Here is a 15,933-nt window from a genome sequence, read left to right on the forward strand (position 1 = left end):
TCAGTGCCATTTGGATCTGTGTTCAAAATTGTATCATGGAAGGGACCATGTGTTGGAGGAAACACAGGCAGCTAATAAGGAGAGAGAGAGAGAGAGAGAGAGAGAGAGAGAGAGAGAGAGAGAGAGAGAGAGAGATACGCCAAGGTTTTAACACCTCTTTAAAGGCATACCCATAGTACAGAAGAGCTCTGTAGACAGTGACTGCTTTTTAAAAGAAAATAGAGTTGATAGTGTACAAGGAGGTAGGCCAAACTGGCCATAGCAAATTGCAAGAACTGATGAGTTCTAATCTGGGTGGACAATATTGGGAGCAGAGAAGCGGAACTGGACCCTGTGTCAGAAAGGAAAGCGAGGACTCTGGTGTCCTCACTATGTGGCAGATGCTTAGGGAAAGGCCTAGGCTCGTGTGATTGGAATAAAGGGAGAGAAGAGACTGAGTATGCAGTGCTAGGATCATATATGTAACAAGATCACATATGTAATAAGCCTTTCCATCTTGAGATAGCCTTTTTGAGATGTGTCTTACTATGTCGCCATCAAGGCCCATGCCTGTCACACCTTGCCATCGTTTCTACATGAGTTGGACTACTTGGTATTCTGTCAGGAAATAGCTTCCTCCTCCTCCTGCTGAGAGATGGCCCTCGGGTTTTAGGTCTGCAGCATTCCCACTTCTCTTCTCATTCCCACCGTGTAGGAAGCCTAGCCAGTATATTGCCGCCATCTTGGAACTCAGTACCCTGGTTGTGAAAAGATATGAGCGGCTGCTTCTGCACGTGGACCTGCTCTACCGCCTCACCCCAGATGGGCAGCGCTTCTATAAGGCCTGCCGCCTGGTGCACGACTTCACTGATGCCGTCATCCGGGAGCGACGTCGCACTCTGCCCGAGCATGGCGGTGGTGATGTCATCAAGGCCAAAGCCAAGTCCAAGACTTTGGACTTCATTGATGTACTGCTGCTAACCAAGGTCAGCTTCTTAAGAGGTGCAATGGAGCCTTTTAAAACTAATGAGTTGAAGTTTTTGTTTTGTTTTCTTCTTTTAGATAGAATCTCAATGTAGGCCAGGCTGGCCTCAACCTCATGATCCTCCTGCCTCAGCTTTGTCAGTGCTAGGATTACATATTCATGTCGGCCCTTTTGGCTTTTGGTAGCTTTCTTGAAATGTGTCTTAATATGTCGCCAGGCTCATCTTCAGGGCTGGGTAGATGGAGTTTCCTGCCCCGATTTCTGGCACTACATGTTTGTACCATTCCTCATGACTTTAAAAAAATGATTTATTTATTTTTGTTTTGTGTGTGTGTGTGTGTGTGTGTGTGTGTGTGTGTGTGCCTGCTTGGTCATGAGGCCAAAAGAAAGAGCTGAATTCCCTAGAACTGAAGTTATAGATGAGTGTGAGGCACCATATGAGTGATGGGTATTGTTAATCATGAGCGATCTCTCCAGCTCCAACTCTATGATTTTATAAGAAATAGAGTGGGCGATTGTATTGAATGTGAGATGATATGACTTTTTATGTTTCAGTAATGACTTGGGCTTGATGTAGAGAACACCTAGAATTCATAGAAAGCATTTGAGGTAAAGAGAGACAAGTCAGAGAAAACACATTATATAGAGCACACTGGGGTATAGCCAACATTGTCTTTCTAGGTCTGGAACTGAAGGGCCTTACTTGGTAAGTTAGTGAATCATAGTATCTGTATTTGGGAGATGCTGCACATAATTTCATAGTCAGTGTGTATCACACATTATAGCAGTCATGCTAGGAAGGTAGCAATCACTCTTGATTTCTAGATCTTCCTTCCCAGGTGATTTGATTATTTTATCTGGCATTTATGTGCACAAAAATTTTACTGTGAAATGCATTATTTTATAGTTAAAAACCAATGTTAGACTTGCTGAGCCAGGGTTGGGGGATACCCAGGGGGATCCATTTGCTCAGAGGATAAAGGGAAGGAGATGAGGGAAGGATTGTAGGAGAGGGTGACTGGTGACAGGTATCTTAGTTACCGTTCTACTGCTCCAAAGAGACAAATGACTAAAACAACTCTTATTTTAAAAAAAGCACTTAACTGGAGTCTTGTTTACAGTTACAGAGGATTAGTCCATGATCATCATAGTTGGAAGTAGACAGGCTGGAACTGGAGTGATAGCTGAGAACTTTACAACCTGATTCATAGGCAGCAGGGGGGGGGGGAGGGAGGGAGGGAGAGAGAGAGAGAGAGAGAGAGAGAGAGACTGGGCCTAGAGTGGGATTTTGAAACTTCAGTGCCCACTGTTGGTACACTTCCTCCAACGAGACCACACCTCCTCTAACGAGACCACACCTCCTCCAACAAGGCCACACCTCCTCCAACAAGGCCACACCTCCTTATCCTTTCCAAACAGTTCATCAACTGTTGACTAAGCATGCAAATATGTGAGTCTATGGGACAATTCTCTTTCAAACAGGATTCACAACAGGATTTACACAACAGGAGAAAGACCCATATATTATGAGTCGTGGAAGCTTATGGGATGTCACATCTATGTCTTCTTGGTTTCAGAGAGAGGAATAGGATGACAGGGAGAGGGAAGGGGACAGAAGAGGTAAAGTAAATGAAGGATAGACAGATTATAGGAAAGGAGAGGCAGAGGTAACGGGAGAGCAAACAAAGAATATAAGATTATTTTTTTAGCTATAAAATAATGCATTTCACAATGACGTTTTTGTGCACATAAACCACCCTACATTTCTCTCAAATTTCCTTAAGTAAAGAGGGGACTTTATTTTTGAATATAAACAACTGTAACCAAGTACTGAGGTAACTTTTATAGGTTTTGTAAACCTGATAGCTTCTAAGGGTAATAAGAAAAGTTCTCTATGTTTAGACCCAGTAGTGGGGCAGGAGAGGAGGGAGGGAATCAGAATGCAAGATGACAGAAGCCAGAGAGGGAACACATTTGAAAACTAGTCATTGAGAAAGAGGGGAGAAGAGGGAGCTAGCCCACTTACCAACCACACACACTGTGATATCATCTGGACCCACACAGTCACACACTGCTCCTATTTCTCCCATCAGTCTAAATCTTCCCACCCTGCAGACACAACCTTCGTGATAAATCAAGTAGCAATGAAAGAAGAATGGTACAAAGGAGGCCCACTCTTCCCACCTAGTGACCAAAGTCAAAGACTTAGAGCAGTGGTTCTCAACCTTCCTAATGCTGTGTCCCTTTAATACAGTTCTTCATGTTGGGCTAACCCCGAACTATAAAATGATTTTTGTTGCTGCTTCACACCTGTAATTTTGCTACTGCTATGAATTGTGATGCAAATATTTTTGGAGATAGTGGTTTGCTACATGTTGAGGAACACTTACTTAAAGCGATGCTAATGTCTGAATAGCCAAGGCAAGTTGCCCTGCAGTGATTCTATTTGCAAGGTGGTTAGTCGCACTTCCCACAGAAATCACTCATCATACAGAAGTAGAAATACCCATGAGTCTTTGATTCCTTCAACTAGGAAAAAATAGGAAGCCAAGAACATGCCTGTGTGTTGGTGACAAAGAGAAATTCAGGAATATGAAGGTCTTGTGTGCCTGGTTGGAAAAGGAGCTCTAGATGTTATTTTATATTAGACACGGGAGCCCTCAGAAGTTGTGTGATGTAAGAACTTGCCTTGTGTCCAGGATGAAGATGGGAAGGAGCTGTCAGATGAGGACATCCGAGCTGAGGCTGACACCTTCATGTTTAGGGGTGAGGACATCAGTGTGAGACCAGAGAAGGGCCAGGAGTCTCTGCCTCTCATTCTTCTGTTCTCCTTTCCCCATCTCTCCTTAAAACATTACTGCTTGCGTGCTGTCCACTTCAGCGGTGCTGAAATAGCCCAAAGACCTAAGTCTGTCTGTCCCTCAGGCCATGACACCACAGCCAGTGGGCTCTCCTGGATCCTGTACAACCTAGCAAAGCACCCTGATCACCAGGAACGCTGCCGGCAGGAGGTGCAGGAGCTCCTGAGGGACCGTGATCCCAAGGAGATTGAATGGTGAGCATAGGTCATGGTAGACTGTCCCTGGGCCCTCTCCTGCTTTTGTTTCTTAGGTGGGGAAGGGGACTCTTCAAATGATTCTTCTCTTGTTGGCTGGTGGGGGAGGCATCCACTTCATCAGCAGGGAAAGGGTCTATGCATTGGAAAGAAAGATGTGGACTTCAAGGAGAATTATGGACATGATAACACTAAGTGAAGGCGGATGCTGCTACTTTGCATGCATTGAATAAACGAACTTCTTTTCCTCTCCTGGACTTCTGACCTCTGTAACATTTCCCCATGTCTTCCCTTCCTGATAGGCTGCTCTTCTGTTCTCTAATTACTCCTTACTATTCTGCTCAGGACCCGTAGGAGACATCGGGGAATAAAAGTCATACGTATGTTTTCTTGAACTGTTGAACCATCCATGCGTCTAGTTTTCGCTCATCAAACTCCCCCGCACTGCCATTCCATCCTAACTTGGTGCCCAGCGTGGTCTGAGCTAAAGACTTAGCTTAGAGGACAGCCTGTCTCCGCTCTCAGCTTGGTGGGAGAACCGTCTTCGGTTAAGACAGCCCTAGGTCGCACAGGAAGGCTTGGGACTGAGAGTATGGGAAGCAAGGACAGGAAGAAAGGATGCGTTTGATTGGGAAAGTCTCTGAACATCCGTGTGGGAGTGATGGATAGAGTGGTAGGTCTAAGGATATTGGCTGACGGAGGAGGAAGCCAGTAAGATGGTGGTAGTAGGAGGGTATAAAAAAAGAGGAGATGTGTAAAGAGGCATGGAGATGGGGAGATGTAGGATAACGAAGGGGCAAGTGATGGAAGGACCTGAGATAGAAGAAATAACTCTGAGAGAAGACAAGGGAGGAGGGAAAGGGTAGATGGGCTATTTGAGGAAGAGAGACAAAAGACCAAACAAGTTAGATCACTGTATTCTTTTTCTTTGTGTATTTGCTTTTTTTTTTTTTTTTGGCCATAAGAGATATTCATTTTAACGTAAATTTGTTGAGTTTTTAAAATGGCGGCGTTTGAACAGTTCGTTGTCTCGGGGAAACAAACACACACACAAACTTCTCTAAAGATTCCTCGCTAATTTTTTTTCTCATGCTTTCCTCACTTTCTGCTCTCCTCAAGATGATTTTACCACCGCGAGGAAAGCTTAAACGGGCGACGCAGAGGCTAGCAACCTTTGTTTTTTGCTCTCCTGGATAATTGCGTGGTCTGTTCCTCAGGGATGACCTGGCCCAGCTGCCCTTCCTGACCATGTGCATCAAGGAGAGTCTGAGGCTGCACCCCCCAGTCACAATGGTCTCCCGATGCTGCACCCAGGACGTTTCCCTCGCAGACGGCAGGATCATCCCTAAAGGTAGCCACAACATTTAGGGAAGGCTACACAGCAATATTCATCAGGCAGCTCACCCCGCCCCTCTTCTCCACAGGTACCATCTGCATCATCAATATTTTTGGAACCCATCACAACCCAACCGTGTGGCGGGATCCCGAGGTGTGCTGTGTCCCCATTCTTGGTCATCCCCAATGGCCCCAGGATATCAGACCTCACTTTTCCTAGCACATTCAGGACTCTGTGTCTGGCTGTACCGGTAGATGCCACCTAGTCACCAGGGCTGGTCTCTTGCAGGTCTATGACCCCTTCCGTTTCGATCCAGAGAACACCCAGGGTAGATCACCTCTGGCATTTATTCCCTTCTCGGCGGGACCCAGGTGAGGCCAGCAAGCTCCGGGTCGTGGAGCAGGATCTGGGTCTGGTAGTGAGGAGAGGTGGATTGAGATGGTGGAGGTCTCAACAGGGTTGGGAGAACCTATTTGGGAAGTTCAGAGAGCAGCCAGGGATGGTGATGGGTGGCATTGCGGCTCTTTCTCGCACTGGGTTGTATTGTGGCCTAAACTCTTGGAGAAGGTTAGAAATAAGCATTAGTGGTGCGCCCGGTATATTAGCATCTTTCTCCATGACCAGGACCGGGTCAGATTGGGTCCGAGGATGCCTGGCTGGGTCCCTGCGCAGTCGGAGTCCCCACACCCCGTCCTCCCCTCCCGCAGGAACTGCATAGGACAGACTTTCGCCATGAACGAGATGAAGGTGGCGCTGGCGCTGACGCTGCTGCGCTTCCGCGTCCTGCCCGAAGACAAGGAGCCGCGCCGGAAGCCGGAGCTGATCCTGCGCGCGGAGGGCGGGCTGTGGCTGCGGGTGGAGCCTCTGAGCGCCCAAGCACAATAACCCATCTACTTTTCCCTGGATTTCGTAGTAAGTCGATAGGCGTGACTCTGCCCTTGTAGACTGGCAGAGCGCAAGCAGTGCTGCCTGTCCCCCTGCAAGCAGGGGCTGCCAGGCACCCATCCAGGGGTCAGAATTATGGAGTCCAGCTGGTTGATGTGAGTCAAAGATCCCTGGCTTCCTCTGCATGATCACAGGCCCAACAGGCCCTAATTTATGACACCTGGCTCCTCCATGATACTCGATCACGTGGTGTCGCATTTCCCACCACCAGCCGAAAAAATGCAAACGTCAGATATTTTCCTTTGTTCAGATTTTTTCTGAAGGCTCGAGCATCCCCAGGGCTCCCCTTCTGTCATGTTTATGATAGCAACCCCTCTTACTTTTACTATAACCCGTACCACATAATAAAATTCCTCTCCTTGTTTTACAGCGAAGCCTGCCTTTCCTTTAAGGGCACCATCATGATGCCCTCTTGACAAACTTCCTGGTTTTCATGTTTTCTTACCTCAAGGCCTGGCCATTGCTCCCAAAGTTATGAGGCCTCTTTCCCTAATAAAGTTAAGTTTTGAAGGGTCATTTTGTTTGCTTTAGCTCCTTTCCGGAACCAACCACTCACTCCCTTTTCTAAGCAAGTACCAAATGTTTGATAAATAAGCCTGTGTGGGTGGTTCACATTCAAGCTATATTATGTCCTACTCACAGTTGCAAAATCGTGGAAACGAGACAAGTCCCCACTTTCAAATGAATGAACGGACACAGCATTGTAGTCACACAATGACACGTTCCACAGGCATAACAGGAACGATCCTGACAAATTATAAGATGGCCGAGCCTTCACACTGCACAAGTCACAAAAGCCATACATAAAAATCGCATATTATGGGCTGGAGCGATGGCTCAGCGGTTAAGAGCACCGACTGTTCTTCCAGAGGTCCTGAGTTCAAATCCCAGCAACCACATGGTGACTCATGACCATCTGTAATGGGATCCAATCCCTCTTCTCGTGTGTCTGAAGACAGTAACAGTGTACCTCATACATAAAATAAATAAATCTTTAAAAAAAATCGCATATTATGATTTCTCTTATGGGATGTTAAGAGCAACCAAAAGCCTGTAGGTGACTGATAAGGCTGTGGAGAGGGGGGAAAAGGAGGGGCTGCTTAATGGGAAAATGATTCCTTTGTGGGCTAGTGAAATAGAGTGGGTAGAAGGCTCTATCATTCAATGCTTCATGTTCACGTTGAGTTCTGCCACAAAAATATTTTATTATACACTTTTTTGTTATTGATTTAATTCATGTGAAATACTGTGACTATCTTGCCAAGACACTAAACTGTTTTATGAGTCTTTTTTTGGGGGGGGGATTTGGTTTATTCGAGACAGGGTTTCTCTGTGTAGCCCTGGCTGTCCTGGAACTCACGCTGTAGACCAGGGTGGCCTCGAACTCAGAAATCCACCTGCCTCTGCCTTCCAGAGTGCTGGGATTACAGGTGTGCGCTGCCGCTGCCACCACCACCCGGCTCTTACGAGTCTTCATTAGTGACCTTTAAGATCTTTTTGGGAACACTGGAGCATATTACTATATTATTAGTTTGTTTTAACTTAATTGATTTTTGTTTGGGGCTGTCCTTGTTATTAGTGTATTTCTTTAAAGATTTCTTTTTAAAATTGTGTCTGTGTGTTAGTTACTTTTCCAGTGCTGTTATAAAAAAATCATGAACAAAGTAACTTATAAAAGAAAGCAATTAGGGCTTATGGTTTCAGAGGATACAGTCCAGGCTGGCAGAGCAAAGGTATGATGCTAGGAACAGCTGAGAGCTTATGCTTTGATCCACAATTTGGGCATGTGCACATGCACGTGGGCAGACACCCCCTAGCCCCCACTCCCCACCCACACACATACAGATAACACGCGCGCGCGCGCACACACACACACACACACACACACACACGTACACACAGGGAATGATACCTTTTGAAACCTCAAAGTCGCCCCAAGTGGCACACCTCTTCCAACAAGGCCAGGTTTCCTAATGCTCTTATTTAGATATACCTACTGAGGGACCAAATATTCAACTATATGAGCCTATTAGGGCCATTTTCATTTAAGCCGCCATATTCCACTCCTTAGCCTTCATAGGCTCACAGCCATATAATAATTCAAAATGCATTTAGTTCATCTTTGAAAGTCTCTATAGTCTTTCACAGTCTCAAATCCAGTTTCAGTCTCTTCCAAGACTCAAGGCAATCTGTTAATAGCAACCTGTTGGAAAATCCAAAGGCAAACTATATACTCCCAGAACACAAGGGCACAAGACACTCATGACCATTCCAAAAAGAGAGAACAGTGGCATAGTGAGGAAATACTGGAGCGAAGGAAGGTGAAAACCCAGCAGAACAAAGTCCCAATCCCGTGGCTCTATGACCAGTGACTGCAAACACTTCTCTACGTTGAGCTGGTTCCACTTCCTGTCTGTAGCTTTCCTTGGCAGGTAACCCCCCCCCCCTGACACTGGCATCGCCAACACAGTCCAGGTTTCGCTTTCAGAGAGTCCCACACTGGCCTCTCAGGGCTTCTGCGCAGGCAGTTCGCTGCCCCAAGCCTGGCCTCACGCCTTAGCCCTGGAGGGGAATCCGCAAGCCCTTTAACCTGCATCTTTCTTGACTCTAAAGCCATAACCAAGTTTTTCTGCTTGCTTGGGACGAAACGTGGCTCCTTCCTTGGATCACGTTTGCATAATCTTTGAATTCTTGTTACTTTTTAGTGGAGATGATCCCTTGGGTCTTTTACAAATTTCAGGATTAGCTGTGTAGAGGGCACAACTTCCCTTATTCTATTTAGCATCAGACCTTTCTTTAAACATCCCAACTCTTTGAGCACAAGACTTTGCTTAAATATATTTTCTGTATATCTACACAATGGAGTACTATTCAGCCATTAGAAACAATGAATTCATGAAATTCTTAGGCAAATGGATGGAGCTAGAGAACATCATACTAAGTGAGGTAACCCAGACTCAAAAGATGAATCATGGTATGCACTCACTAATAAGTGGATATTAACCTAGAAACCTGGAATACCCAAAACATAATCCACACATCAAATGAGGTACAAGAAGAAAGGAGGAGTGGCCCCTGGTTCTGGAAAGACTCAGTGAAGCAGTATTCGGCAAAATCTGAACGGAGAAGTGGGAAGGGGTGGGTGGGAGGACAGAGGAAGAGAAGGGGGCTTACGGGACTTTTGGGGAGTCGGGGGGGGGGCTAGAAAAGGGGAAATCATTTGAAATGTAAATAAAAAAATATATCGAATAAAAAAATTAAAATAAAAAAATATGTTTTCTGGAGCTCATTTTTCCCTCAAATTTGAATTTTTTTTACCCAGCTTGTGTTTCGTTTTTTTCGTTATAGACCTACATAAGAGTGATTACTAAAAACAAAATGACTTAACCAATATTAGGCTATCTTGAAATTTCCTCTGCCAATGAAATTAGCCCAAAACTTTTTAATTTAGCCTCAGTCAGATCCTTAGACAAGGACAGAAAGCAGCCACATTCTTTGTGCAAATATCCTAAGAATGGTCTTTAGGCCAGTTGCTAATACTGCTCCCCTCTGAAACCTCTTAGTCCACACGGCCCTCGCCGTGAGTCTCTTCTTTGCTCCTCCTAGGACGGTCCATTACGCTTTAAGCTCTGCTAAAAGCATTCATCCACCACTTTTCTAGTCCAAAGTTCAAAAGGCTTCCACATTCCTGAAGAAAAACAAGCACAGTCAAGTTTATCGCAGAAAAACACCATTTCCTGATACCAACTTCTGTTTTGCTTTTTAGTTGTGAAGGGACACCGTTACCGAGACAAGTCATAGAAGAGTTTATTGGGATTTACAGTTTCAGAGGGTCCGTCCATGCCCGTCATGGAGGGGAACATGGCTGTGGGCAGGCATGGCACCGGAACGATAGCTGAGAGCTTACATTTGATCCACAACTGGGGCAGATAGAAGAAGAGCTAAGTGAGAACGCTATTGGCTTTTGAAACTCAAAGCCCTCTCTTAGTGACACGCCCACCCCAAGAAGGCCACACCTCCTGATCCTTCCCAAACAGTTGCTCCAACTGGAGACCAAGTATCCAAATATAGGAGCCTATGGGGGCCATTCTCATTCAAACCGCCACAGCCTGGTAGATGTGATCATTTCTTCCCCTGGTCTCAACTCCCAATCCCCAATCCACACCTCGGCGCTTTTCCAGAATCTTGTAGTGTTTTCTTTGGCTCTTACTTGAATAAGGTCTATTGCATTTTAAATCTTTTTTTTTTCTCATCTGCCCTCACATACACAGCTTCTAAGCCATTTGAATCAGCATTCCCTTTTGAATGGTCTTTTAGGACGTGGCCACCTAAACAAAACTGCTACTACATTCATTCGATTGGCTGTGCTTATTTGCAAGTGGCCATTGTTAGTACAGAGACCTGCGAGACCTGTGACATCATATAAGTGCCAATTAGCATAGTGCGACTATAGGCCTGTTGCCAAGGCAACAGCCACCATATACCCAGAATTCAATGGCCCACCTTTACTTGTAATTTACGTCATCACCCGTATATAATTGGGTAGCATTTCTCCTCTCTCTTTCTTTTCCTTCCTTCTTCCCGCCCGCTACACCTTTCCCCATCTTAAATAAAGCCCCACATGGAACTGTCTGGCCTGGTGTGACCTCATTGTGGCCCGCGTCTCCACCACATCCCCATGGCCCTTGCGGTGGGCAAACAGGTGACCTGCGCGGCATGCAGGCAGATGAACTGGGTGGAAAAACCAACAGCCATCACAACGGGGCTTATGTCTAGACATTCTGTCATAGAAGGCAGGGTGGGAAGGGCCCCTGAACACACACTGAGATTCAAGCCAGTCCTCCTAGCATTTGTCAACTATTCTGTTCTAATTAGAGGAAGTTCTAGAGTATACAGACTCAGGAAGGTTAACTGAAGTTTGCCTATTCAGGTATAGTGTGTTGGTCAGAGGTCTCTAAAGAAACAGAACTGATAGAAAATACATAGTAATATATATTTGTATATATATTTAAATGGGAGTTTAACTCAGATGGCCTGCTGATGGTCTGGGTAACCTACCAATGGCCATCTACAGTTGTGGGTTCTGTTCTTAAGACTGGATATCTCAGCCGTGTTAATCTGGAGCAGAGGTCCTGGAGGATTGATTCCTAGAGAACTGCTTTAGGCTGTCTTCAGTCTGCATGGGAATCCTGAAAAAGAAGTTTCTCGACCAGAGAAGGAGTGCTCACCAACAAGACAGGTGAGCTTGCCAGCACGAGTGAGGGCAAGCAGGCAAAAAGCAAAAGCGTCCTTCTCCCATGTGGGCTGACACCACGAGATGCCGCTCAGATTTAGGATGGGCTCTGACCTCATGTGATGCAGTCAAGAAAGTCCCTCAGAGGCTGCCCAGCTGCTTGGGTTTTAGTTGATTCCATATATCGTCAAGTTGACAACCAACATTTAGTCCTCACATACGGGAAAACTGCTTTGGAGTCATGCACACTCTTGTGAACAGCCTCTCATTCATGCTCTGTAAGTAAGCCCAAAAACTCATTGTTCCTTCGGGTGAGCTTTAGTGGAACTGTGTTTGGAGGTGTTATCGGTTGCTTTATAAGTTCATAGTTGCTGTACACACATCCTCAGGCGACAAGCAGAGTATCTCAGAAAGAAAGAAAGAAAGAAAGAAAGAAAGAAAGAAAGGAAGGAAGGAAGGAAGAAAGAAAGAAAGAAAGACAGACCTTACATTTTTCTGTCTCACAAGATAATCTATTCTTTGCAAATGTGCTTCATGCCATAATTGATATGTGGGGTCCTGAATGTTTCATTTCTTGCTCGTAACAAATAAGCTTTGAGATCAGAAAGGATGGGAAATGAACCAGCGCGGTGGGGCTGGGAATGGAAGAAGCTCCCTCTGCTGGCCGGTTTGAGAACATCAGGCTCTTGGGTCGTTCATTCAACGTGTAACTTTGTGGATGTGTTTGATGGTTAAGTCTGAGTGTGACTGTGTGCACTTGTGCAAATGTATTTATAATGTGCGCCATGTGTGTACATGTGGAGGAAAATGTGTAGTGTGGAGGAGGGTTTTATGTGTGTCTGTTTGTATATGTGTGCTGATTTTTAAGTGTGTGTGTGTGTGTGTGTGTGTGTTTTGCAATCGCTGGGGCTTTTCTTGGAGCTCCCTGGCCCTGGCCCTGTTCTTAGATCTGACCTTTGCAGTGCAGGCCACACACCCCAGACATACATAGCCCTTAGAAGCAATCTTCAGTCCTGAAGGATGGCTATGGGTGGGTAACTATCCCAGCTCCAAGACGACTCTAGGCATGCACATGCTACTGTTTGTCTCTGGGAGACCCACAGTATGTGTGCACGCAGGTGGATGCTGTGCAAACTTCAGTACATGCCTTTAACTCTACTTCCCGACTCCCCTTCCCACCATATTCCCACAGTGTTGTGGTTTCCAGGGGGGCATCTTTTAGCACCTGGCAGTTAAAACCTTGTCTAAGGGTCACCTCCAAAGAATAGAATTTGAGCTTCTCTCTCTTTTTTTTTACAGCCTACTTCTAGGGAACCTAAAATAGGACGAACATGGTGACTGGCACAGGTACACCCACGGGCATACATCAGATCATGTCCTCAGGAATTTGAGGCTCAGAGAAGGTAACTCACTTGCTCAAGGCCACACAGCTGGTGAAAGACCGAAAGCAGCTATTTTCTTTTATAGGGTTACTGGATCCCAAGCCAGAAGTTCACAGTTTTTTCTAAAAGGCTGCTAAGGTCAGAGGATGCGCAATGGATGTTTAGAGCTGCCACGTTCTCTGAAATGTGTGTGAAAGGGACTCAAAAATCCTAGCTAGAAGAATGTCTTCATTTTACCCCAAAGGTAGGAATGGAAAGCCCAGTCTTGGTGCTATCTGTACACTAGGGAATGCTGTTTTAATTCCTCATTAATATATAATAATTCAATATGTATTGAATATGTATTATACACCTACTCTCCATACCAGTCCTGCTATTTCCCCTGGATAATATGAGAAAGCCGCAGTGCCCTGAGTTGAGGAAAAGCGCCCCGTGTGACAGCTGGAGCTGACAGGTGCCATGCGCTCTGTTCCCACACGTGATGCTGATTCTCAAAAGTCACACATGTGGAATCCTGTTGCAGGTTAAGCCCGGCACGTAGCAGTTTCCTGTAGCCATTCTTTGGCTAATTTCTGAGTTCTTCCTTCTTCTACCACTCTCTACCCCTTTTCATTCACCCCCCCCCCAAAAAAAAAAACGGAGAGGAAAGAGATCCTTGAATAAATCAGGGGTTGAAAGACAGGTGATACCATTGCGAGACTACTTCCTGCTGATGAGGGGTGTGTAGTTGTTAGGGGCAAGTTTGCTCTTCGAAGTCAGGTATCTAATTTCTTCTTGTTTCTTCTTTGCCTATGAATACTTAACAAACTGTGACCAACAGCAGCCAACCAACCAGCATGCCTCTTGGGGCTCTAGCACTTATAATCCCTCTAAAAAGTCCCCAGAATGCCAAGTGTCACACAATCACAGAAACATCTGCAGCTGGCAAAATCACATCCCTGCGAGAGCAGGTGGCAAATCACAGTCAACTGCTGTGGACACTCTAAAGTAGACCCATATCCCAGACCTGAGATTAAAATGAAACCGTATTCTTATATTTCTGTGTTTAAAAAAAAACAAAATTACAAAATTGTCACTAGTTTCCTTTTTAAAATATAAATGATAGTCTTGTAGAATAGTAAATGTTGGGCAAACTACCATCTACATTTCATATAAAAGGGCTGTGGAGATAGCTAGGTGCGTGACTGTGATCTAGTTGTAGGCAGAGACATGCCCTTGTCTTTGTATTAATCCAGCAGGGTGGATGGGGGTCTAGCTAGACATCCAGCCTGAGGAAGGGAGGCTCACCTTAAAATAATATACCCTGTCTTCCCAGACCTTAGTGCAATGCCCAGGAACCAACATGGGGTTGATTTGGTCTGCTTACCTTTCTGAGTCAGTAATTTGCCCTTTTTCTTTTGGACACCTGCAAGAGTCTAACTATGCCCTTTAAACTCCCTCATGCTGTGGACCTCCTAGCACCTTTTCTAAAGGTCTTTTCTTCATCGAGGGACTACCTGTCACCACGTTACAGGCTTTTCCTGCATGCTGGCTTGGCTTTTCTGTTGTCCCCCTCAACACAGCTTTGAGAATGACAGCTAGTGGCCCTGGGAATTTCCATGGAAATTATCCTTAGTCTGCTTGAGTCTGTTATTGTCTCTGAGCTTTTTTTTTAATTAGACACTTCTGTTGCTGTGATGAAGCAGCCTGGCCGTCGCGGCCCATAAATGAGTTTATTCTGGCTTGTGGCTTCAGAGGGACAGAATCCATGATGCAGGGGGACATGGGGGCTGGAGCAGAAGACTGAGGGCTCACGTCTGGAACCACAAGCCCCAGAAAAAGCAAACTGTGAGTAGGGTGAGGCCTTAAACCCTCAAGGCCATCCCATAGAGACACCCTTCTCCCAGCAAGGCCACACCTCCTAACCCTCCCCAAACAAGCCACCAGGTGGGGACAAACTTGTTTCTAACAAAATCTCAATCGTTTGATTTTTTGTCAGTGAACACTGGGGAGCCAGAGGCTGTGGTGAATGTCTGCTAGCTCAGAGAGGCAGAGAGAGGACCCAGCTGACCTTTCTCCTCAGCCAGCCTCCCAGAAGCAAATCTCCTCCCTCACTGTCTCCCTCCCTCCACTTCCCATGTCTCTCTATCAGTTTTCCTGACTTCCTGTTACTCTCTATGGCTTTTTCTTAATAATCCTGTGTTCACTTCCTGTCAACTGGTTGCTTGCTCCGCCTCTTGACCTAAGGTGGACTTTATTTAATTCTGTTTACAAGTAATTCAAGCACGAAGTTCTTGGATTCAAGGTGCGTGCTAGGGTGGAGCCAAACTAAAACTATAAACAGGTTTTTCCAGTAAATTACACTATCTCAGGGCTCATGCAGTTATCAAAGATCCTGCAACAACAAAGTATTCAAATGCCTTAGACTGTGGGAGATGTTTCTCTCACAACACTTTAATTATTGAGACAAACAAAAAAACCATGGGGAAGTAATTCTTTTGTTATCATATGATGAGTTTTCAGAAACTCCCCAAGACCTCCAGTAACATTTCTTCTCTGCCTTTTAAACCTTTAATTAGAAAACAAACAAACAAAAACAAATAAACAAAAACAACAATAACCAAAAAAAAAACCAAAACAAACAAACCTGTTCCTGCAACCCCAGAGGGTTATTATACTTGTGCAAACCTAAAGACTTGGGTTCAAATCCCCAGAACCTATAGAAAGTCAGGCGTAATAGCACACCCCCATAATCTTTGTCCTTTTGTAGAAAACGAGGTGGACATGGGGGAACCCTTGGAAGCCAGTGGGTCATTGAGCTTGGATTACACAGCTGCCAAATCAATAAGCAACCCTCACAAAAGGTGGCCGTGCAGACCGTGTCTTCTGACCAGTGGCCGTGCAGACTGTGTCTTCTGACCAGTGCTATGTTCTGCTTGGATCCTTCTTCTCAGGGCCGCCCTTCACCTCAGCATCACGTCTCCTCCCTCTTGCCTTGTCTCAGTTCCTATCCAGATCACCCTAAGCTACGTTCTCCCA

General features: G+C 45.5%; 1 protein-coding gene across 8 annotated transcripts in view; it reads left to right on the top strand.

The window, feature by feature from the left end:
* The window catches only part of LOC127670386 (cytochrome P450 4F4), a 93,775-nt gene that overhangs the window by 59,595 nt on the left and 18,247 nt on the right, over positions 1-15,933 (top strand). For 4 of the 8 annotated variants that reach the window (XM_052164716.1, XM_052164715.1, XM_052164718.1 and 1 more), the window contains 7 exons: positions 695-965; positions 3,664-3,730; positions 3,890-4,019; positions 5,237-5,370; positions 5,444-5,508; positions 5,644-5,726; positions 6,063-6,647. The exons of 2 other annotated variants lie outside the window; for them this stretch is intronic. In XM_052164716.1, coding sequence (XP_052020676.1) covers positions 695-965; positions 3,664-3,730; positions 3,890-4,019; positions 5,237-5,370; positions 5,444-5,508; positions 5,644-5,726; positions 6,063-6,240 — 928 coding nt within the window. In that variant the 3' untranslated portion in view covers positions 6,241-6,647. Of the gene's footprint in view, positions 1-694; positions 966-3,663; positions 3,731-3,889; positions 4,020-5,236; positions 5,371-5,443; positions 5,509-5,643; positions 5,727-6,062; positions 6,648-6,670; positions 6,826-15,933 lie in introns of those variants that run through there. 2 more of the 8 variants (XM_052164717.1, XM_052164721.1) reach the window with 2 other exon arrangements.

The sequence above is a fragment of the Apodemus sylvaticus genome, chromosome 20 (assembly GCF_947179515.1).
Source record: "Apodemus sylvaticus chromosome 20, mApoSyl1.1, whole genome shotgun sequence".
In the NCBI taxonomy this organism is placed as follows: domain Eukaryota; kingdom Metazoa; phylum Chordata; class Mammalia; order Rodentia; family Muridae; genus Apodemus; species Apodemus sylvaticus.